At 34.9% G+C, this 26001-nt stretch overlaps 1 protein-coding gene, 1 long non-coding RNA gene and 2 pseudogenes across 2 annotated transcripts in view; 1 reads left to right on the forward strand and 3 right to left on the reverse strand.

Moving 5' to 3' along the window:
- The window catches only part of LOC128192146 (ubiquitin carboxyl-terminal hydrolase 25-like), a 192244-nt gene that overhangs the window by 80876 nt on the left and 85367 nt on the right, over positions 1–26001 (forward strand). The window contains exon 9 of the mRNA XM_052864629.1: positions 19948–20036. Within this exon, the coding sequence (XP_052720589.1) occupies positions 19948–20036 (89 nt within the window). The remainder of the gene's footprint in view (positions 1–19947; positions 20037–26001) is intronic.
- Positions 1898–7765, reverse strand: LOC128192148 (uncharacterized; annotated as a pseudogene).
- Positions 12733–19185, reverse strand: LOC128192147 (uncharacterized; annotated as a pseudogene).
- Positions 21488–22618, reverse strand: LOC128192151 (uncharacterized). The gene is made up of 2 exons (XR_008244515.1): positions 22273–22618; positions 21488–22113 (listed from the first exon to the last, which is right to left on the reverse strand). It is a non-coding gene; the product is annotated as an uncharacterized LOC128192151 (long non-coding RNA).

The raw sequence follows: 26001 nt of genomic DNA on the forward strand, positions 1-26001 counted from the left end.
TTAATAGATGACCAAGAGGGAGATATGAAAAGCTTGTTGGCCAATAAAAAGCTAACAATGGAGCAGTCTGTCAAATCATGTGCAAAAATATCATTATGATGTACACATTTAATTAATTATGCTGTCAGATTGCAACACACTTCATTCCTGATGAATATTCTTCTTTACACACGGTTTACCTTCCTACATTTCACTACTTTACCTACATTAATATTTTTAAATCCAAGACATGAAGTAAAATATACATTGTTTATATATGTCAAGTATTACTACATGTACATGTACTTGCTTTTGGTAGCATGAATGTATAAAGTACAAAGTATCACAAAGATCATTGACCTTACAATTCTCATCAATACGAGCATTTTACTTATGATATAAACGCTTATTCCAATATTAGTTACATAACACAGATTAAAATAAAACCCACATGGAAACAACTTTCCATGCAAGTAATTTTGTTATAAAAAAAATTGTAATACATGGGGTATATGTTGTCTTTATATATTTTCATATACGACATAATTGAATATTGTATGGTGTATTTTATCATTTCTATGACCCACGCATTCATCTCCTAATGCAGTGTTTTTGTCCCCGGCCGCCGCAATGCGGTGCGGGGACATAGAAATGCCGGGCGTCTGTCCGTGCGTCCGTGTGTCCGTCCGTCACACTTTTTTGTAAGCGCTCTCATGCCTACAAATTTTGACGGATTTTCATTAAATTTATACCAAATGTATATACCACTATTACCTTGGTCAAGTTCGAAAATCAGCATTGGTTGATACTTTTTGTTGGAGTTATGAGACTTTGACCGCAATAATGACTCTTTTTTATCCAAAAATTGACCTTGTAAGCGCTCTCATGCCTACAAATTTTGATGGATTTTCATTAAATTTATACGAAATGTTTATACTACTATTACCTTGGTCAAGTTCGAAAATCAGCATTGATTGATACTTTTTGTTGGAGTTATGAGACTTTGACCACAATAATGACTCTTTTTTATCCAAAAATTGACCTTGTAAGCACTCTCATGCCTACAAATTTTGACGGATTTTCATTGAATTTATACCAAATGTTTATACTACTATTACCTTGGTCAAGTTCGAAAATCAGCATTGGTCGATACGTTTTGTTGGAATTATGGGACTTTGGCCGCAATAACGACTCTGTTTTATCCAAAAATTGACCTTGTAAGTGCTCTCATGCCTACAAATTTTGACGGATTTTCATTAAATTTATACCAAATGTATATACCACTATTACCTTGGTCAAGTTCGAAAATCAGCATTGGTCGATACTTTTTGTTGGAGTTATGAGACTTTGACCGCAATAATGACTCTTTTTTATCCAAAAATTGACCTTGTAAGCGCTCTCATGCCTACAAATTTTGATGGATTTTCATTAAATTTATACGAAATGTTTATACTACTATTACCTTGGTCAAGTTCGAAAATCAGCATTGGTCGATACGTTTTGTTGGAATTATGGGACTTTGGCCGCAATAACGACTCTGTTTTATCCAAAAATTGACCTTGTAAGCGCTCTCATGCCTACAAATTTTGACAGATTTTCATTAAATTTATACCAAATGTTTATACCACTAATACTTTGGTCAAGTTGAAAATCAGCATTGGTCAATACTTTTTGTTGGAGTTATGAGACTTTGACCGCAATAATGACTCCGTTTTATCCAAAAATTGGCCTTGTAAGCGTTCTCATGCCTACAAATTTTGACGGATTTTCATTAGATTTATACCAAATGTTTATATCAATAATACTTTGTTCAAGTTAGAAAATCAGCATTGGTTGATCCTTTTTGTTGGAGTTATGGGACTTTGACCACAATAATGACTCCAGTTTATCCGAAAATTGGCCTTGTAAGCGCTCTCGTGCCAACAAATTTTGACGGATTTTCATTAAATTTGTACTAAATGTTTATACCACTAATACCTTGGTCAAGTTCCTAAATCAGCCTTGGTCGATGGACTCGATACTAGACAGCTTGACCGGCGGGGGACCCAGGAATTCTATTCTTGTTACATTTAAGATTGGTTTCTTAATTTTTCATATATTGCTGCAAATAAAAACTAAGTTATCAATAAATGTTTAAACAAAGAAAATGGAAAAAAAAGTAGTTAACACTTATCAACTTGGAGGTGTGAGGATATATGTTACATGGAGTCTAATATTTTATGCAATATTTGCAAATATAACAAATTATTTAAGAAAATGAAAGTTAATATCTGCAAGGTCTAATCAATCATTTAATAAGTCAAAACCATGTGATTTTCTAAGATTCTAGCTTACAGACAGACATTGTAATATACTGGTATTTGATCATATAAAAAAAAATACTTTTATAGGTTTTTTGAAATGAGAATACTTTACAGTTAAAAAGTCTTGTTCTGCAGATGTTTAGTCGGGTTGTAGAGATGTGTCCATTTGAATCAATAAGGAGTGTCCTTGGCTGTTGTTAATGTAACCTGAGTCGTAGTTTATGGAAATAGGCCTTTTTGGGGGATTTTCGAGCATTGTCCAGACCGGTGAAGCACTCATATGATCACATCATGGTTACAGCAGACTTAGTAGTTCTGGACAGTGGTAGCATTAAAATTCTTCTTCTTGCGATGAACTTGTTCCTTTCACTGGGCTGTACTTTATGTCTGTTCTATTTATCTTAAACAAGAATAATAAAGTTTCATTTAGATTTTTAAACAATAAACATTCAGCCTAACATGTAATAAAAGCATTCTGAATAAAATTCTGAATACAGAAGCTATACAGAAGCTACTATGCAGTTGCCACTAGTTGCTGTTTAAACTATGTTTTATTTCTCAAGAATAAAAAGATATAGTTTAAGAAAGAAACATTTTATATAGAAAACATCTACAAATCTACAATTAATATATATACAAGCTTATCAACACATACTGGAGTAAAAACTGGCTCAGTCACTCACTTAAGAAAGAAGAACCTGCTGGGTTGAAGCATCCACGTGGTAGAAGCTACCCGATGTGTGTGACATCGCCACAACGATAGTTGTTGAACCCTGCAGGGCATGTGACAAAGATTGAAAGATCTACGAGGTAGAACTTCGTCAGTACGAGAATACTGAGACGGACTGAATTGTACAAGCAATAAAAATGATACAAGTAATTATATTGCAATTAGCAAATGAATACTTAATGGGGAAAAATATGAAATATTAGGGCCAAAACTCAGGAATGAAGCATGAGTGACTGAGTACCCCATAAAGTGTGAAATTATGCCATGGTAATACAGGTTAACACATGAATTACGCACATATTGTAAAGTTAAATGAAACGATGAAGAATGATAAGAGACATGGTTATGTGTACATGTAAACAACATATGCATAGAATCTATTTACATGGATGTTCCAGAATCTTAGCAATAGAATAAAGAAATAAATGAAACTTCGCAAAGGGTTTCGGAATTAAGTTCAAGTTTGCATGTTAACGAAGTCACTGCGAATGAAGCATGGATAGCTGGGCGTGTTGAATCGTAGAATCGGCTGTTCTGATGTATCTTAAGTACGAGTCTGAAGACCAACGACCCATTGATTTGATGAGGTGGTCTTCGATGCGTGCCTTGGCTGCGGACGTGGCAGCACCTATACGGAAGGAGTGACCGGTAATACCACTTTCTGAATGTCCCGCACAATGTAGGAGCTGTTTGAGCATTTCAAGGAATCGAGATCTGGTCAGAGCATTACCGTTTTCCATGATGAACAATGGGTCGTTAGATTTGCAAGCAAAGGTTGAATTCCTCATGGATAAATATGTTGACAATTGTTGAATTGGACACACTGTACTTTTGGTACGGAATAATTTGATGTCGATTCCTTTACGAAATGGATCGGTTTTCGATTGTTTCAAGGTAAGAACTGCATGGTTATCATGCATAGCGAGATCACTGAAACACAGGTTGCATTCGGGGTCAAATGATGATTTACAGGTGAACTCCGCACATCTGAGGAATCCAAAAGAGGCCACTACGCACGCTGTAGACATCAGAATATCGGAATAATGTGTAAAAATTCCTTGTTGAAGTGATTTTACCATGTCGTGTAAAATTTCGGTGGTGATAGGTTTTCTGCTAGGTCGGTGAGGCTTTTGTTGTCGTTTAATTCCGTTGAGCAGCATTTGCAGTCTAGGTAATTTGTCTTCAAGGGTGAAAGGGTTAGGAATACCTTGTAATAAGTGGTAGTAACGACTTCCACACAGGTATAACTTTATGGTGTGATAAGACAAGTTCAAAGAATCGAGGCAGTAGGTCGCAAAATGCGTGAGAGTATCTTCAGTGGCAACTAGAGAATAATTGTTCATTTGAGTGAACTTGGTGTATGTCTGGTGTCCTGAATGGTAGACACTTTGAGTTGAAGATGAAACTGAGCTTGACATTAGTGCACTTATCCTACTGGAAGTTTCCAAAGAACTTTCTCCATGGGAGGGCAGGGCTGAGATTGGCTGTCTGCAGTGGGAGCTAGGCATCTGAATTTGGCCATTTCATAATAGAAAGTGATTTTGAGCGTCCTTTGTGTATGATTTTTACTGTGGCTTCGTTGTCACAATAAAACAAAATGCGCTTAGATGTCCAAAGGTGACCCCATAGGAGTGAAGCGATCACAATGGGATACAATTCTCTGAAGGCCATGGAAATTTCTTTATCTTCTTCCTTTGGTAAATCTTCTGGCCATTTGTCGCAGAACCACTGTCCTTGAAAGAAACCACCAAATCCAACTGTTGATGATGCGTCTGTGTATAGTTGCATGCTGTCGGCGGGTGTCCTTTCGATGTCGTAGAAGAAGGAAACTCCATTCCATTGTTCTAAGAATAACTTCCACATAAGAATGTCCTCTCGACATTCAGCGTTAAGATGAACATGGTGATGTAATTCGCGGACTGATGATGCAAGGCTCAGTAAGTAGGAAACGAAAGATCTTCCTGGTATTATAACACGTGACGCAAAGTTTAGGTGCCCTAGGAGTTGCAGTAGCTCGCGTTTGGTACAACTTTTCTTATTGCTGAAGGATTCGAGCATTTCCCATATTCTAAGTATTTTGTCCATAGGTAGACGTGCTTGCATCTGATGTGAATCCAGGATAATTCCAAGGTATTCCATGACGGTGTCTGGACCCATGGTTTTGTTTTTTGCAAGGGGAACGTTGAGCTTATTGAATAACATGGTAAGAACAGCCATTGTACGGTCTGCCGGGAAATCTGGACGGTCTATAGTGAGAAAGTCGTCGAGTAGATGAAGAATACACTCTATTCCATAGTTATTTTCAGCAATCCAACAAATTGCTTGAGAAAACTGATCAAAAATTTTTGGGCTGGAAAGGCACCCAAAAGCCAGTCTAGTATAGAAATAGTATTGATTTCTCCATTTAACACAAGACAGGTGGTACTGAGATGGTAGAATAGGAATGAGCTTGAAGGCGTCAGATATGTCCGTTTTGCACATCAATGCATCCTTTCCAAATTTCTTTATACATTTGATGGCATCATCAATGCTGACATAGGATAATGAGCATTCGTCCTTATCTATTAAGTCATTGATGCTTGGGTGCGCGTCATTGTTGTGTGGAGCTGAGAGGTCTACGATGAGTCTTTTCTTTTTTGAGTATTTCCTTTCGGCTATTCCCAGAGGGGAAACTCTATACTGTTGGAAAGGGGCTGTCTGGTATGGACCGGAGAGGAAGCCTTTTTTGATTTCAGAGGAAAGAAGTTCATCAACTGCTGATTTGTTCTGTTGGGCAGATAATAAGTTCTTGCATTCTTGAATTTTGAGATTTAACTTTTTGACTTTTGTATCAAAACCGAATGTGAATCCGTCCAAGATATAGGAGACAAATTCTGAGTTTTCATGGTTTTTAAGTTCGAGTTTTAACTGTTGAATGTTTATAAGAGATTGAGACACTTTTAGATCATATAGTCACTTATCTTCTTTTTGGGTGCTGGAGGGCTGAGTTGAGTTTTTGGGTTTGGTTTTGTTTGATTGGGTGCATGTGACGGCTGAGTGGTCTTTGCCTTTGCATAGGGTACAAACGTGTTGATAGGGACAGTTGCTACGGTTGCAGCGTCTTGAAGAATTAAAATTGTTGCAGATCTCTTGACCATTGAATGAAGTTCTTTTTCTGCCATGCCGATCTGTATTATTGAATGGAGTGACTTCGGACTTCTGAAATGAGGGGCAGAACTTCGTATCATGGGACACTTCAGAACATATGCTGCAGGATCGAGCTCTGGATGCAATGAGTTGTATAAGGTCCCTGTCTCTTGCTGACCAGTCAACCTTGATCTTGTGGATAGCGAGGGCACTTGCACTCTTCAGAGAAAAAAGCTTATGATATTCGTAAAATCTATCGCCGTACACGTTAAATATGTCTATTATGTTTGCCTCGTACATGTCTAATTCTTCTCGTCGGTTCGGAAAAGCATGGCTCATGACCCTTTTGTATTTGCCGAAAGATGTCAGAAATTCAGAAATGGTTAAATTTCGTTTGAGTCTGTAGTCATCTTTTTCTTTTTCTTTCTCAGATGGCCGAACTTCGAAATAAGGAATGAGAAGAGAGGCGAGGTTGACATCCTTACCTTCGACTATGTTTTTCCTTAACGAAGGGGAAATGAGGTCCATTTGGGGTAGATCTTCGGGATTTGTTCCGAATTTCCTCGAAGTAGAAGGTGAGCAAGTCGTCTCTGTCGATTGGTAATAGTTCTGAAGGCTGTATTGGGCAGTTGGATTGGATTCCTTCGCTGATACCATAGTTGCTAAACTGCTGACCATCGTTTGAAGACTTTGAACAGTATTCATCAGAGATGTACAACAATGGGAGATTCGGATCCGGTTGTGTTTAGACAGGTCGTACTTGGTGAAGTCGCACGGGACGGAGCGTCGCTGCTAGTCGCAAGGTTATTGGAATTGATGCTTTCAGACGAAATAACACTGTTTGAGGGCACGTTCTCTGTATCTTGAACAGAAATTTGTTGATTTAACGAACTGGAACTGGAATCAGCGTTGGATTCGATAATGTTATCAGCGTAAAGTTTACGAAGTACCGAGAGGGGAAAACTCGGGGAGGGGTTGATGTTAGCTTCCGTGAGTTTTTCTCGCAGAGTCGATGCCGGCCAATTAAGATAATTACTCATATCCAGAGCATTACCCGTTGTTTTTTGTCTCTTCGTTGAACGTTTTGGTGCCATCGTCACAAGATTCACTACACAAGAAATTGTTCGATCTCCGGAACACAGAATGTAAATTTTACACAAAATGTTCACGTCTTCTTGAATATAATTATTCAGAGAATTAGTTTCCAAACATAAAAATCGTCGATGGGTTGTCAAATAGATTAAATCCGCAAGATTGTAAGGAATTAATAATAGCTGATGCTGTAGCTGTCCAAGAACCATCCGAGATAAGAAGTCACGTGACTGGACCGATGGCTAGGGGGGCATTTATCCCGGCCATCTGCCCATTACATAAGTAATCAATTCGTAGTGCTTGATAGCAGATACAGTTGCAATATTTTAGACATGATAATTACGTACAAAGCTGTAGTAAAATATAAAAGTTGATAATGGATGAATATGAATTAACACTATTCTTAAGAAATAAACCACGCTTAAACAAACTTAAGCTTCAACATATAATGACTTCAGTAGTATCTGGTCTAAAATGTTTCATTTTATATTTGAAGCAATGTTATTTTCATTTTGATTCAATTATTGTTTGTTGAACAATGGAAAAACTTATCAACAATAAGTGTGTTTTACCACCACCACCCCCCCCCTCCCCCCCCCCCCATCAACCTCTTTTTCAAGAACTTAGACCTGGATTTCCCAAAAATTACTACAGTAAATTATAAACATCCAACACATGTATAAGTTAATGGTGAAAATAATCAATTTCAAAGCAATACCTTGCGTTCACATTGTCCAGCTGGTCAAAACATTCACCCGAATCACCGAACAGAGGATGCAACTAATCACCGGAAACATTGACTTTGTATGCTGTCAATGCTGAAAAAGAAAAACGTGAAAGATTTCATTTTCCGGATTTAATTAATTATTTCTTTTTTTAATATTTACGTTACATTTAGAGCTTGTAAATTGTATAATGTGCGAAAGATTCATTGTTCGTCTTGTTTACCAACCAAGCATTCATATATTAGGGACGTTTATATAATTATATATGTGTATACCCTGGATAATCTTGATTACCATGCATATAAAGTTGGTTAATGGTTAACTTGGTCAAAGCGTATATTTTAAAGAGATACGGTAATCAAAATTAAAATGCCGAACCAAGTTTGAAAAAATGACGCCATCTTGATTTGATGGCGCGAGATCTCGTCTACAAATGAGAGATAAATTAGAGCCTTGAAAATGTTATTGTCAGTATCTTTATTGTGAATTAAGTTACCTTGATATGAGTTCTTTGTTCCTGCATTATCTCCTTGTTGTAGAGGCTATTAATGCTTCTCAATTCTCCATTTTACAACAGCACCTTCTTGTCCATTTCAACCTTCGCTCGGAATCATAAAGTGCGCCAACACTGACCAATCAGAACCCGCTAAATCTTGGAAAAGTGCATCTTGGGATAGTTTAAAATGAATAATGTTTAATCAAAATTATCATTTTTTACCGAATAGTATATGTACATTTATAATTATTTTAAATAAGAACTGTCGGAGTCAGTATTTCCTGGTTAAATACGATAAAGTATTGGCGTGTGTTTGTTACAAACACGTGATTAACAAAAAAAATGGCCGACCGTTTGTTTACAAATGTCTAATGAAATTAAACTAATTCTAATGAGACATATGTATCAGATTTTGTCTTTAACTATATTTTATTTACATGTACTGATGATTTTGCCAAAATAAATATGATAGAGCCATATATAGTTTACTGACAAGTTAGTCTTGACTTGTCCAATTTTCATCGCGATTCTAAGCACGGTCATATTCTTATTCAAAATATAGAGGTGTGAAAATATTATGTTCATCACAGAGCAGGTTCTGCATGAACACACAGAAATCACAAATATAATTAGATTCCGATCAATTAACGGGGTCCGGTTAACAGCGTTCACCCGTACGGTGAATTTACAACTACGATGAATTGATGGCAATTATTTTACAGTTACACATGTGCATGCACTGATTGGTCATACGATGAACAGTACCTTAAGAATACTTATGAAATTAAAATACAATCGCGTTAAAAAAGCCGGGAAGTAAGACGTACACGTCGGACTGATATATAAACAGAAGTATAATTTTAATTATTTGGTATAATTTCTACATCAAATGTATACGAATGTATAATCAAATTTTAAAAATGGGATTAAAATCACGTGCACCACATGGCTAGTGCTGGATTTTAAACTGATTTTGTAATACCGGTATAACGTATAACTTCAGTAAAATTATAAATAATGCTTATTATATCTTATAACAGAAATATGTGCATGTTTCATAAACATGTATCAATATCTGTGTTTACAGTACAGAAAGTAAATACAAAGTATAGAAATGCACGAATCACATAGGCGTAGAAACGGGGGGGGGGGGGGGGGGGGGGGGGGGGCTTAGTGCAAAGTTAGACTTAACCATTAGGCACATAGCCCTCCCCCCCCCCCCCCCCCAACTCCCAACTTTTTCTCGCCGGAAATGTAATTATTCCTAAATTTACCTTGAAAGATTGAGAAGTTGGAGTAATAGGCATACTAGCCCCCCACCCCCCGACACGGATTAGGATCGAATTTCATGATTTTGCTTCCGACGCCAGTGAGTCATGATACAGTCATACATGTAGTAAAGTCTGAAATGCATGTAAATAATTAAACAATTATTATATTAGACTCAAACTCCAAGTGGGTTTTACTTGTTATTATCAACTGTAGAATTTTTAAAAAAAATTCCTGTGTACATGTGTTGGCGTGGTATTAAAAAAAAATGAGTTAGCTCTAAACTTCAGGTTGTACGAATATTTGGTATGATTTGTAAAAATTTACAACGACTTTACCTTAATGTGTTTGCTTAATTAGTTACTGTACCTCAAGGTTCATTCAAATGATAAATAAAGGATTTAAAAAGGAGTCTTACAAAATAGGTATATTAATTTATTGAGTGTATTAAGTAAAATACTTCTTCATACACTGTTTGCGATACACAACTAACTAGATTGTTTTTACTAAATAATTATAATTTACTTATCAGTTTTACTAACTCAGGTACACACAAATTGAAAAAAAAATTCCTGCCGGGCTCCAGTTATAAACTCACGCTTCGTACTGTGTATATGTTATGTAACAGTCTTTTGTTCACTCCTGACAGAAAAAACCCTGCAATCCACACAGAATATACAGGAAAATCACAGAGGAGGTCACCTGGACAAAGAATGTATACACATGTATACACGTGCCCGAGTACCTAAGATTAATTATTTCATCATATGCATTAAACAAGATCAGACATCAGTTTTTTCTTTTCAAATTCATTTAATTACTTAGTAAGGTTCTTAATCGCCTTATTTGCCACATTTGAAGATAGTTACATGTATACATATAGTTTCAGTCACGCTGAAACCTTACTATACATTTTAGTATGTACGGATTCATTATCATTAGGCTAGAATTAAACTTAAACCTGTTGAAAATAAATGATATCACTATTAAACTCAAATCAATTTTAGTAATAGTTTCAGCAATGCGTAAACCATTTGGAATCTTAACTTAAAGTTTCAGCATACTGAAACCTAGCGGAAATGTTCTGAAACTGATTGATATTTCCATAATAATTTACACAACTTTTCACACGATTCAAATTTAGTTTCCGCATTGCGGAAACCATCAGGAATCTTAGACTAAGGTTTCTGCTGACTGAAACCTAACGGATACTTGCTGAATCGATATAATGGTTTTCGCAGTGCGGAAACTATACATGAAACTTCAACTTCAAGTTTCAGCAAGGTTTCCATATAGTTTCAGTTTTGCTGAAACTTGATTTTTCATCCAGTGAATGGGCTAAATGTGACAATGGCATGTTCCAAGACAGTGTCAATGTGACATTTCTTATTTAATCCGCCAGAAGGAGATTTATGGGACTTTGTAAAATGATAAGTTAAAAATTTGATGAGTTTATCAAAGAGAACAGTACATTGCAATTGTCAAATTACTGTATAACCCTGAATGAAAATATTTTAATTTAGTAATGAAAACCATAATTTAGTTCAATTCTTTATATTTATTCTCCTTTGTTTCACATCTTTGAGTTGAATTTCGTTTGGTTGCGCCAGTGTTACCGTCACCGTTTCCATTATGTCGATTCACTATTTCAGCCGGCTGTTCCACTGTATTTGATGGTTCATTTTCTTCTGATTTGTTTGAGTTACCAGTAAATGAAAATTGCAGAAGAGTTTGTCCTTTCTAATGAAGGGGAATTTTTTCTGTGGCATAGCAGGTGCTTACTACATTTAGACTTTGTGAGTGCTATATGTCAAATTGACGGTATTAACCAATCAAAAAACACTTTACTGTTTGATTAGATACGAAAGAAAACAAAGTAATGATTAATATGCTTTGCTGGACTACATTTGACTACTATTTGTTAAGCGTAAAATAACAGCAATCGTTGAATCATTGTAGCAAAAGGGATTCCAAGCATTTATGGGGAAAGCTCTAAGTTAAAAAGTATGTTCAGTAATAGTATAATCATTATGATAATATGCGCCAGGACGGTGCAACGTTTTTAACATCAATGTTTTATTTAATGCGACTATGGTACAGGGCGTGTGCTTATTCCAATCACTGCATTTATAAGAAAAGGTCTTTGACATATGACATATCATGTGACAACATTTTTCATTCGAGTTTATTCAACAATCAAGTAAGTAACATTTTAAATCGTCGCACAAGTTCAAGCCAGGTTAACAACAATCATTTATAATGAAAAGACCAATAAAAATTATGTATGTTTTAAATTTGAGGACTTGAGTGCATTGAAATACAATTTTCTTTATTCACATATAGGATTTTAAAAAATGAAATACAACAATTACTGGTAGTAAGAAGTTGAGGAAGAAAATATACCTATATGATGTCATATATTTTGATCACTTTATAAAGTGTGTCCTGTACCGGGGGGTGAGGGGAGGGCATAACTAAAATAAATGGAATTGGAAGTTAACAGTGTACTCCTGCAGAAAATTACGTTATATATCTTGCATAGGATATTTTATTTCGGTAAAAATTGTATTCCATAAAGGTACATATGTCAAAGATTAAGTGTATGCATGAACAAGTGAAAAATTCATATATTTATAAGCTCACCTGAGCTGAAAGCTCAAGTGAGCTATTCTGATCACATTTTGTTTGTCGTCGGTCGGTCTGTCTGCCTGTAAACTTTTCACATTTCGAATTTCTTCTCTATTATTATACCCCCACTTCCAAAGGAGAGGGGGTATACTGTTTTACCCTTGTGTGTCTGTCTGTCTGTCCGTCCGTAACAAAAATTTCTGTCGCATTTATCTCAGCAACTATTTATCGCAGATGCTTGAAATTTTTACACAGTGTTTGTTCAGGCATGCCATATGGTGGGATTTTTTTTTGTACCAATCAGACGTCAACTTCCTGTTAAATGATGACTTTGTAAATAAATTTTTGAAACAAATTTTTGTCAAAGAATTCTCAGCAACTGTTTAGCGCAGATGCTTGAAATTTTTACACAGTATTTATATAGGCATGCCATGGCGTGGGATATATTTTTGTAAGAATCAGACGTCAACTTCCTGTTAAATTAGGACTTTGTTTATTTTTAGCAAAAATTTTCAAACAAATTTTCGTCAAAGATTTCTCAGCAACTACAGGTATTTATTGAAGATGCTTGAAATTTTTACACAATATTTGTATAGGCATGCCATATCGTGGGATATATTTTTGTACCAATCAGATGTCAACTTCCTGTTAAATGACAACTTTGTTTATTTTTAGCAAAAATTTTCAAACAAATTTTTGTCAAAGAATTCTCACCAACTGTTTATCGCAGATGCTTGAAATTTTTTACACAGTATTTGTATAGGCATGCTATATCGTGGGATGTATTTTTGTACCAATCTGACGTCAACTTCCTGTTTAATGAGTACTTCGTTTAATTTTAGCCAAAATTTTCAAACAAATTTTTGTCAAAGAATTCTCAGCAACTATTTATCGCAGATGCTTGAAATTTTTTACACAGTATTTGTATAGGCATGCTATATCGTGGGATGTATTTTTGTACCAATCTGACGTCAACTTCCTGTTTAATGAGTACTTCGTTTAATTTTAGCCAAAATTTTCAAACAAATTTTTGTCAAAGAATTCTCAGCAACTATTTATCTCAGATGCTTGTAATTTTAACACACTATTTGTTTTGGCATGTGATATTGTGGGATATATTTCTGTATCAATCGGACGTCAACTTCCTGTTAAATAATGACTTTGTTTATATATTTTTAGCCAAAATTTTCAAACAAATTTTCGTCAAAGATTTCTTAGCAGCTATTTATCGCAGATGCTTGAAATTTTTACACAGTGTTTGTTAAGGCACCAATCGGACGTCAACTTCCTGTTAAATAAGTACTTTGTTTATTTTAGCCAAAATTTTCAAAGAAATTTTCCTCAAAGATTCCTCAGCAGCTATTTATCGCATATGCTTGAAATTTTAACACACTATTTGTTTAGGCATGCCATATTGTGGGATATATTTCTGTACCAATCGGATGCCAGCTTTCTGTTAAATGTCGACTTTGCTTATTTTGCATATTCACATCAGAGCGGGGGTATCACTAGTGAGCATTGGCTCACAGATATCTTGTTTCCCTTTGAGAATTCTGCTGTCTCAGGTGCTGGTCTTGTTATAGGTGGAGGAATTTCTACTGCTGTGCCAAGGGATTTTTCGTTGTCATTAAGTGCAACCTGGGGACAATAGTTCAGTGGTTCCCTTGTCTCCCTCGACGCTGTTGTTTTATTTCTTCAAATAAAATATGCACATGCATAATTCCTATAAGTTATAATAGTTTTTGTGTTCTGTGGTATAAGTTTGATCCAGCCCATGGAGCTAAAATCAAAAGGGTAACTTTTTGACATTAAGGGTACATGTTTGAGAATAACAGACCTTTTGGCTCGAAGATGTAATCTCCTCATCTTGGCTTTAGAAGTGACAGCTAATGCTCTCTTCCTCCGAGCAGCTAAATCTTTCTGAGCAGCAAGTCTTCTTGTGTATGTACCAGGAGAGAGTCCTAGATGCTTATTAACCTATCAAAAAATCATCAAATTTATCTTCATAGAACAACAAAATGGAAATTTTGTAATAGATCAAGTATATTAATTAGCTTGATTATCTATCATTAATATACATGTATTTATGAAAGTCTGAAAAAAGCATGCAGTTAAGAATTAGCTTTTTTATTTATTATTCATAACTGTCAAATTATAATCACAGATATAAATACCTGTATCAAGTAGCTTTCTCCCATGTTCTTCTGGGCAACACTAGCAGCTACTCTATACTCAATGGACCTGCTAAAGAGTCTAGGCTTTGGCACTTCTGAAGCTACCGACTTGTTGAAACTTTAATTCGCTTGTGTGCTTCCAAGGTTTGCCAGCTTACTGGCGTGCTTCTTCAGTTTATGGAAGGTATTTTCTAGATCTTGCTGGAGGACTTCATCTTCATGGAGGGCTTGCCATAATGAAGAGATGAATATTTTGAGGTAGTAGGATTTCTTTTGTGATGGCACCAGACTTCACTGCATTCAATGTGGTTGCCAAATGGATGCAGAGATAATGCTGAAAGGCCCTTTTCAATTCCATCTGGATTCCCTTGATTCTGGGAGATCATGTAATTAAAACATTTCTGGATGTATTTGATTACTTTTGAAGACAAATTTTTGTGCACTTTTTGAAGATTATAAAGAGAGTTTGATATGTTTTTCTTGATGTGGTTTTTGTCAGACATCTTCTGGATATTAGAACATATGCCATGAACTCGAGACATCACAGTTGTATCATCATCTGCAACCAGCCCTTCTATTTGCACTCCCTTCTGTACTGCTTGACCAATGAGATCTATTACCATGTCTGGCTCCATTGATTTGGAACTTCCTATATGCGCTCAAAAAAAAATACAAATGAAATTCAATGTTGCTCCTCAAGTACAGTTAGTATATCACACTTCCAGCCAGGAGATCTACATGTATTCCTAAGGCTAATATGTTTTATCCATACAGCCCAGAGACAACAACATTCATTGATAAAGTAATTAAACAATCCAAAAACAACAATCCAAAAGGCATATGAAGCAGCTTATACACAGATTTAGAAGGGGAAAGGGGGGGGGGGGGTTACAGACCTCCCCTGGAATTTGAAAAGATAAAAAAAAATTACAATTAAACGATTTATAAGAACAATGAGTTAATTGTTATATTAAAGTGAAATGGTTTGACACCCCCTCTTCCCCGGAAAAAAATTCTTGATCCGCCCCTGAGCTATTAAGATGCTTAAGAAAATAGCACTATTTAATGAATCAGAAATACCTGTCCAATTCCTTTTGCAGTTATGTGGAGGGGGAAGCTAATTTCTTTCGGTAGCATTGTCACATTGTCTGCAAAATTTGTTCCTTACACTGTACCCAACAATTTTGCCTGTTTGGCTTCCTTTCATAGAGCAGTGACCTACAATACATGTATTTCCATATAATTAAGCTTGTTTATTTCAGACACACATTAAAGAAAGAAAGAACTTCAATCCTTTCTATTAAAAAAAATATTTTAATGAAGATAATTGCATCCGTGAAGAATTAAGGAAACACTTTCAGAAATTTATTTCACATGTACCAGTTAAACTGTCATAGGAACGACCGCTCCCTCTTTTTTGCCACGCGCCATCCACACTGACTGTATTTGAAGTAGACTGTTTGTTTCTGAAATGAATAAAAAAAATCACATAATACATTATCATAAACTTAAAAAATTAGGTAGTTGTGACATTTGAAATTGATAAATACCAAATGATTTCTCTTTTCACAAACAAGGAAATCATACAAAAATATACATCCGTACTTTGTGGTAGCTTCAAGTTCCTCTTGCAGAGCATCATTTATTGAAGATGAAGCTACTGATTCTGTGGCCTGTCCAACTTCTTCTTGTCTGGTGTACAAAAGAGTTTTGCTGATTGGGGGGATATTAAGTTCTGCCAGTATGCCATTAATCTGTGTGTATCCAACACCTGTGTGCTGGACAGCTATATAGAAGAAAATACAATTTTTTTGCAATGTTAGGGCTTGAAATGAATATATACATGTAGTACAATATTACAAAATGTGTATATGAAGTATACATGTTTAAAGAAATTTAAAGATTTACCCTTATTTTTAATAATACATGTATGTTTAATTACAAGATTTATCTATATCATTTAAACTTAAAAGGTTATTTAATTAACGAATTAATTTCCATAAATGATAACATGTAAAACAGTAATTATATAATTATAATGCATGAATTTAAATAGCTTTCGAAATATTTATTTTTTAATTACCTGCAGCCAACTTTCTGTTTACAACCCAAACACGACCATCATGTCTTTTCCCTGTTGGTATGGTATTCAAATATGTGCATACTGTATTTGAACAGGGTATCTTCAGCATTGCTGAGAGACCATGTGTTGTGATGCCTGTACAATGTGACAGTTGCAGTGGCAGACCACATTTCTTGCAAGCAGACAAAGCATCTGCTAGAACTCCCAGTTCTACTATCCTTCGACCACATCTCCAATCAGTTTCAAGTCTTGGGCACTCCCTTGTCTATTTCAAATAATTCCATTAAAATCATTAATACATGTACCGTATTTTTCGGGGCATAGGCCGGTATTTTTTTCCTCCGATGAGCGAGCCCCGGCCTATCCCCCGGGATCGGCTATTCTTAGACTCAAAGTTAAAAAAATTTAACAGTAAAATATAAAATCCACTGTTTTTATCCGTTGTACTGTTGTAGCAATTTATTATGAGGGTTGTTTTTTTTTCATCCGTTTGAACTATTGTTCGATAGTTGTCCCGTTGATAATTTTTGTAATGACATCGTGAGTAATAAAATGTACAGTACTGTACAAGGTATTTCTTTACAATCCCAATCAAAAGAATTTTTTCCCACGTTCGTGTATGAACCCTGGAAACTATTATTGTGTAGTAAAAAAGAAAACGAAACCGGGTAGAATGTAATATGACGGAATTTTGGTGAATTCTTCATTTCTGCGTTCGTAGGAATCACTGGTCTTGGGTGTAGAATAAATCAAATGCTATGTGTTTTTACAATTAATTTTCTGTTGGATGAAATAACGGTATTCTGGTGTCGTGTGTATATACAAAGGTGTGAAACCCGTGACTAAAACACAGCCTGGGGGCACGTAGTGTACACCGTTACACTTCATTGCATTAACTGTGTTTTTAACATTACAACTCCTCTGCATAACGGCAAGTCACTATTTAATTAATTAATGGAAAGAACACAAATTAAATATTTTATGTTTGGTATTTCGTTTTCTCATTCATAGCGATTACGGGGGATAACTCTATTTGGATATGAAACCACGTGTTGAGCTAATGGACGCCATACCCCGTATTTACAAGTAGCTTTCAAAGTATAACTTGATTAAATGAGATTTAGCAATAAGGTATTAATAAAATATAAAAGGTTTGGTAAAATATTATACTTAGTTCTACCAGACACAACCACGGAGGTTGGTGTTGCAATTAAATTTACACTATGTAAAATTACGATACACAACGATACACCGACGAATACGGAAGAGACCAAACAGCCACAAAACACAGATTAATTTTTAAAATTGCTTGAAATATATATGTTAAGCAAATTTAATAACTTTAATTACTCTTTTGACTTTCTACATCGATATTCTGAAAGTATATACTTAATACGGTGACTTTCTTAATCAGCGGTCATACTTTCACTATAGTAATCATCGATTGAAAATCGGCTTATCCCCCAATTAGGCTAGTCTAAGGATTTTTCTTGAATTTTGTCTAAAAATTAGCAATTCGGCCTATGCCCCACATCGACATATGCCCCGAAAAATACGGTATATATCCAGAGAGAGAGAGAGAGAGAGAGAGAGAGAGAGAGAGAGAACAAAACGGATATAAAAGCAAATATGATATAGTGCATTTATTTAAATTCAATTTAGCATTCGATCCTTTTGTCTTATGAAAGCGGTACCTGCATTTATTTAAAGTTATGAATATTGATCAAATAATTTAAAAATAAAATACTTTTGTACCATCAGAAAATAAAATTAAATAATTGAATAAAGAATTTGAAAAATGTAATAAATGAAAGAAACAGAAATAATAGAAAAACAGTATACTGTGGAATCATTAAAATTCGTGGGGGCCAATTTTCGTGGATTGCTTAAATTTTACAGGTTCGAGGGGACATAATTACGTGTATTTTAGTATACATACAAAAGGATTATGATTTTATAGCCCTAGTTTATTAGTTCGTGGGGGTGTATATTTGTGGATGAGAGGTGCACAGGCACGAATTCCACGAAAATTGAGCCACCACGAAATCTTATGATTCCACAGTATATAGTTTTAAAAGTATGCACTCTGTTTAAGAGTTCAATAATATTCATAATTTATACAGCTAACGGGTTGCCGTAGTTTTTCTCCAGCGTCATTAGTTACACTTAATGCAGATACTGTTTAGACAATCTGATTTGAAAGCAAAGCTACTAATTGATACTTTCTTTAAATTAAGTTTCATTTTTTTACTTTCAAATTTGTTTTTCTTCCACTTAATATGAAAATACAAGTATTTGTTATTACCACTATACAATCGTCTGCCATACCCCGTTCACAGCACACATAGTTGACAGACAAACTGCAGCAGACGTTAAAATAGGGTTAGGCCTTATATTATTATGAAACATACTCTTTTTTAAAATTAACTTCCACAATTACTATGAATAAACATATATATTTCACTATATGACACTTACATTTTCGTTATAAACTACCTCGGGCGTGGAGAGGATATCGTCTGCGATGAAGTCGTCTTGAAAGCTCTGTGCACTTGTTGAATTTACCAACTTGACGTACGATATCGGTTCGTTTTATTTGTTTTTTGAACGCAAAACGACCCTTTTTCCTCAGTTGTTCCATACCTTGTTTACATTTGACGCCCGACAATTTAGTTATGCAATGTCGTAAAATTTTACTGAACTTCGACAGATAAAATAAAACAACTAGTCTATTGTTACTTGGAGTGAATATTATATCTTAAATTCTCAAATAATAGATATGAACAATTGTTATTTTACAACTTCAATATATATGGAGACCCATTCACTGCAAAAAAACGTGAAAAGACTCCTTCCTTAATGAAAGCTTTCTTCCATAAGCACAGTTAGACTGGTAAAATAAGTCCATATGTTCAAAAATCACTGCTTGACCTCCTTTTCACTGCTTTGACCCCTGTACAACATAGCATACACCCTGTGTGTTGTGGTTCACATGGTGAATATGGAGGTGTAAACATACCACCTTATATAGCAAGATCTTTTAAGAGACCATAAAAAACCTTTTCCCATATATTTTGAAAAGATATAAGGCATTCATAAAGACATGGTTATTTTACCAAAAACATTTATTGATAAGATTAAATGATTAAATTGATTTTAAATATGTGACCCCCCCCCCCAATAATTGTGAAAAGGTTTTACTGATTCCTCCCCTTGAAATTGCAGTGTGTTATAGCCAGGTATTGTATGTTCATTTTTATGATGTAATGTTTAACCTGTTTCAATTCTACCTGCTGTGGGCTATGCAGTGTGTATCAGCTTGTTTTATGCAAACTTTTTCAGTGGTAGTAGTACTGGAGAAACAAGGCAAAATAGGAATCCAATGTGTGAATTGTTTTATGGACAATACAGAGCAGAGGGTACCAATGAAGGTATGTACAAACATCTAATTTTTACTGTATTTAGACACTTAATGTATTTAAAGTTTGAAAAACAACACATTTTGTGTTTGTGTGTGTCTGTGTGTGTACAACACTGTACAAAACTGAGAGAAAATCATTGTTTAACTCCATATACAACTGAAGGAGGTATGGGACACCTCCTTAATATGGCATTATTTTTTTTCAAAAACAAGCATTCTGAGAGTATTGTATAAGCAATACACGTCCCCTACGGATTTGTGGAAACTGTCAAAACAATGCACTGTTGTGCAGAATATCGAACCCGAACATTAAAAAATTGGAATATAAAAAATGAATTTTCTCTAAAATAAGTCAACCAGACGCTACAAAAGTGTAAACTTGATCTGTAGTTTGACATTTTGAAGCTGTTCAGCAAATTTCATATTATTCCTCAAATGCATAAAGAAAAAAAAGTGTGGAAAACTGAAGTGGGACAGACAGACGGACGGACAGAAGGACAGACAGATGGACTGACGGACGCAGAGGAAAGCTATAGTCCCCTCCGGTGAAAACCGGTAGGGGACTAATAAGCAATGAAGTCAACTGCAACAATATGCTTTAACCTCCACTTGGCCCTTCTATTTGATTTTATTGTTTATTTCAAAAGGAAGTACATTACAACATGGAGGTGTCCCATACCACCTTAATTAAGCATGTGTTTTGTCTACTGGTATATATAATTATTGTGTGCATTCTCATTATACCCCACACAACAAAGTTGCGAGGGGTATAATGTTTTGATGGTCAGATAGTCAGTTCTGTTGTATTGAACAGTTTGTAAGCACAACTTCTTAAACTGCTGCATGGAATTAGGTGAAACTTTATAGGCATTTAGGACACAATGTGTAGATGCGCCTATAACAAAGAATTTCTGATTCTTTCATTTTCTGGAAATTTCAGCCCTTTTGAGAATGTTTTTTGCTGTTGAAGAAATAGTAGCAGTGCAAATTTGCAGAAAGTTTTTCCAAGTTATGCCCCTTTTCAATATATTTTGTGTATTTAATGGATACCTTGGCATTCATTACATGCATCACATCAAGTACTTTAATAGGGGAGCATGCCATTGAGGTATGTGTGCTAAAATGCTCACTTTTTCTTTCATTCTGTAATGTTCAAAAGCCATGATATTCATTTTATGAAATTGAGGGGAGGGGTTTGTCAATATTTTGCAGCCATAATAGTTTGTACTCAGGGCTCAGTATTTATGGGGAGTTTGTTTCATTGTTTAATTGATGAGAAAAATCTTTACAATTAGGAAAAAGAAATATGGCCTTGCTGATCATTAAGTTCAAGAATGATAATCAAGAAATGGAATGATTGTTATATATGTCATGAATCATATATCCTGAACTGATATAATGATCAGACGAGTTCTTTGGAATTGCCAGATGTCTGTATCAGAAACAACCAAAACACCAAAATAAACAAACAAATATTTAATAAGAAAAAAAATACATATAAGAAAAAAAAATAAATGAAAGAAATATTAAACCAGATTCTAACACACAGAGTCGACTCTAATTTCAATAACAAATCTTTAAATTGACTTCAAAACCAAATATTCTTTCCAAAATTTAAACACTTAAATTGATTCAAATATATTTAGATTTTCAAATAATTTCCTTAAACTCGTTTATCAACTTTCAAATCAATTTCACAAAAATATCACTACAATTATACGAGAAACAAATATTCAAAACAATGAAAGTGAAATTTTAATAAATTTCGTCACATTTCCTTTCCTGGTTCCTCGGTATATTTCCGGTGACTTTTCACCCAAACCCCGGACATCACATAGACAAACACACGGACACACAGACACACGGACAGATGACACAACCGTTGCTCCGGTACGTTAGGACACCACAACACAACACACATATACAAACGTCTCCAGCGTAGACCGCTCCCGGTCACCATACACGTACATCGACGCCACGTGTCCCCGATATGGATGAAAAATGGCGGGTCTGGCGCTCCGTACTCGTCTCCGACTTCGTAGTCACAATTCAGCTGGTATAAACCGTCATCCCCTTTAACACAATTTCTTTTAAAATAGAATGGAATATACTTGAAACAATTTATCGTTAGTGTTCAGTTCTAAAATGACAATTTTCCATTCGAACACGTGGTTTTTAAAACTAAGCTTTCTAACATAGCAAACAAAACAATTAAACATACATAACATAAAAAAACAAACAAATACCTTGAAATTGGTGACAAACATACGGAAATGAACAAAGTAGGGAGAAGTTTCCCAATCTTGGTGACTACCACGTGCCTCTAAATAGACACACGTCCACTCTGCTGGACTGCACGGACTGGAGTGCGGTATTTAAAATTTACCGTGTACACGTCACTCCAGTGACAGGTTTAGAGAGTAAAAAGAAAAGGGGGAAATTCAAACATATATATTTACAATCATATCAAGTACGTTACAATATAGTTATTAGAACATAATATTTTTGATACATGCACCTATGAAATTAACAGAAATTGAAATGGCATTCCTTTGATGAATGCTTATATGGGTATAATGCCAACATTTATCATCATTATACCCCTGCAAATGAAGTTTAGGGGGTATATTGGTTTCAACTTGTCTGTCTGTCTGTTTAGAAGCAACTTTGCGCCCCCCCCCCCCCCCCCCCCCCCGCGCCATAGAATATTTTACTACTGCATGGAACAGTCTGAAAATTTGTACATATGTTAATCACCATCTGAAGATGTGCAAACAGAAACTGAAATTGCATTCCTTTGATGAATGCTTATATGGGTAATGCCAACATTTATCATCATTATACCCCTGCAAATGAAGTTTAGGTGGTATATTGGTTTCAACTTGTCCGTCTGTCTGTAGACGCAACTTTGTCATAGAATTTTAGGGGGTGTATTGGTTTCAACCTGTCCGTCTGTCTGTAGACACAACATTGTCCCCCTATAGAATTTTTTACTACTGCATGAAACAGTCTGAACATTTGTGCATATGTTAATCACCATCTGAAGATGTGCACCCTCAATTTTTTTTAAGATCAGACAAGATTTAATGATTTTATGACGGTTTTCATTTTCCTTATTCTATATACTGTACACTGATGTTGAAAAGTAAGGGAGGTAATCCTTACAGATTTTATTAATTAATTAATATATAGTCACTGTATTAAAACACTCTAAAATATATTTATATATTAAATACACCCAGATGGAGGTTTTTTGTCTTTATGTCTTAACTAAATTTATTTTTTATAAGTATTCTATCAACTGACAATGTCAAATTTTTGTTTGTCAATGATAAATTCTTAGGAGCAATAAGAACATCAAAGACAAGTGTGGCTGAATTCATTTGTCCCAAGAGGGCCATTATCTGAGGCATGGTTTAGATGGAGCATGTGTTGGGGGGGAAAATTGATAATCTGTAAAATGTGTGGTGGTTTTGGGGCTATTTTAAAACTGTTTCATGTGAACCAAAAGTTTCTATCATTATAAGGAAATAAATAATTTCATTATTAATAAAGAAGTTAACTATTTTTAGAAGTTGTTTAAATTTATTAGTCAAGTAAATTGACGAAGTGACCCTATAGGGCATTAATTTAACTGAAAATTAAAATTACTGTCAGTGATATGATTGTAGTGTTTTGGCAATTTTAAAATTGTTTGTAATATTACATGTTCTTTTTTACATATTTTTACATAGTATGGTAATTATGGTAATGTTTTGGGAGTTAATTAAATTTAACAAGGTTATCAAATAAAATCAGTCCTATGGGATAAATTTTCTGATATGGAGTTCCATATTGTACCATAGGAGAACGTGAGAAAAATTTGAAACAACTAATTGCATCTGTCAAGACTCTTATTAGAAAGATATTGAAAGTTTTATCAACAGAAGAGCATTGCTTGGCTACCGGTATATCCATTTACTGCAAAGGGAGGGGTTATTGTCATTTTTGTTGGTTTTTCCTTACCTGTTAACCTTTCAAAGCTAGCTGCTATGTGGGAGAATCTCCCTCTTACCAACTTGGCTAAGGGGGAGATTTTGCGTAAACGATGTTTTTTCACGTGAAGTGTAAATATATATTAAAAATACTGTTAGATATACCTTAATTATTTTACCATTGTAATTAATGCATTTGCAATCACTTTAAATTTTATTTTTTCTATGACATTGACTACCAGTGTGCAATTACAACTTGTGTTGCTGTACATGTTCAGAAAACTATTATTTTGTTTGCATGGTACAATACAAGAAGTCAGTAGTGTCACTTTTTATATTATTGTTCAGTATTGAACCATCACTGCATGCTGACATCTAGGGTAAACACAGCAGATTAATTTTTCGTATTTTGAATTTGCAGTGAAACCCAGTTAAGAAAATACTAGTAAATAATATTCTTTAAAATTAATTTTTGCCTTATATAGGATAGATTTTTAATTCACAAAACATCATGTATTTCTCCAGTATCATTTAAAAATGATCTCTGTTGTAATGTCTATAGCATCCCTGTAATTCATAGTACCAGGTGTCATATAATATTTGGATACCGCGAAATATTGAACCCGGGTTCAATATATTATGCGATATTATGAACCTGGGTTCAAAATATCGCTGCGATATCCGGGTTAAAAATATTATGGCCGCGATATTTTGAAACCCTCTCGAATTTTCATTGCTCTTGGAGAGGGGGTTCAAAATATTATGGCCGCGATATATTGAACCCCCTACCTATTTCCAATTCCCATTGGAAAGGGGGTTCAAAATATTATGGCCGCGATATATTGAACCCCCTACTGTTTCCAATATCCTTTGGAGAGGGGGTTCAAAATATTATGGCTGCGATATATTGAACCCCCTACCTATTTCCAATTCCCATTGGAGAGGGGGTTCAAAATATTATGGCCGCCATATTTTGAACCCCCTGCCTATTTCCAATTCCCTTTGGAGATGGGGTTCAAAATATTATGGCTGCGATATATTGAACCCCCTACCTATTTCCAATTCCCATTGGAAAGGGGGTTCAAAATATCATGGCCGCGATATATTGAACCCCCTACTGTTTCCAATATCCTTTGGAGAGGGGCAATTATTTTAAATAAGAACTGTCGGAGTCAGTATTTCCTGGTTAAATACGACAAAGTATTGGCGTGTGTTTGTTACAAACACGTGATTAACAAAAAAAATGGCCGACCGTTTGTTTACAAATGTCTAATGAAATTAAACTAATTCTAATGAGACATATGTATCAGATTTTGTCTTTAACTATATTTTATTTACATGTACTGATGATTTTGCCAAAATAAATATGATAGAGCCATATATAGTTTACTGACAAGTTAGTCTTGACTTGTCCAATTTTCATCGCGATTCTAAGCACGGTCATATTCTTATTCAAAATATAGAGGTGTGAAAATATTTTGTTCATCACAGAGCAGGTTCTGCATGAACACACAGAAATCACAAATATAATTAGATTCCGATCAATTAACGGGGTTAACAGCGTTCACCCGTACGGTGAATTTACAACTACGATGAATTGATGGCAATTATTTTACAGTTACACATGTGCATGCACTGATTGGTCATACGATGAACAGTACCTTAAGAATACTTATGAAATTAAAATACAATCGCGTTAAAAAAGCCGGGAAGTAAGACGTACACGTCGGACTGATATATAAACAGAAGTATAATTTTAATTATTTGGTATAATTTCTACATCAAATGTATACGAATGTATAATCAAATTTTAAAAATGGGATTAAAATCACGTGCACCACATGGCTAGTGCTGGATTTTAAACTGATTTTGTAATACCGGTATAACGTATAACTTCAGTAAAATTATAAATAATGCTTATTATATCTTATAACAGAAATATGTGCATGTTTCATAAACATGTATCAATATCTGTGTTTACAGTACAGAAAGTAAATACAA

Source organism: Crassostrea angulata, chromosome 7, assembly GCF_025612915.1.
Source record: "Crassostrea angulata isolate pt1a10 chromosome 7, ASM2561291v2, whole genome shotgun sequence".
Taxonomy (NCBI): domain Eukaryota; kingdom Metazoa; phylum Mollusca; class Bivalvia; order Ostreida; family Ostreidae; genus Magallana; species Magallana angulata.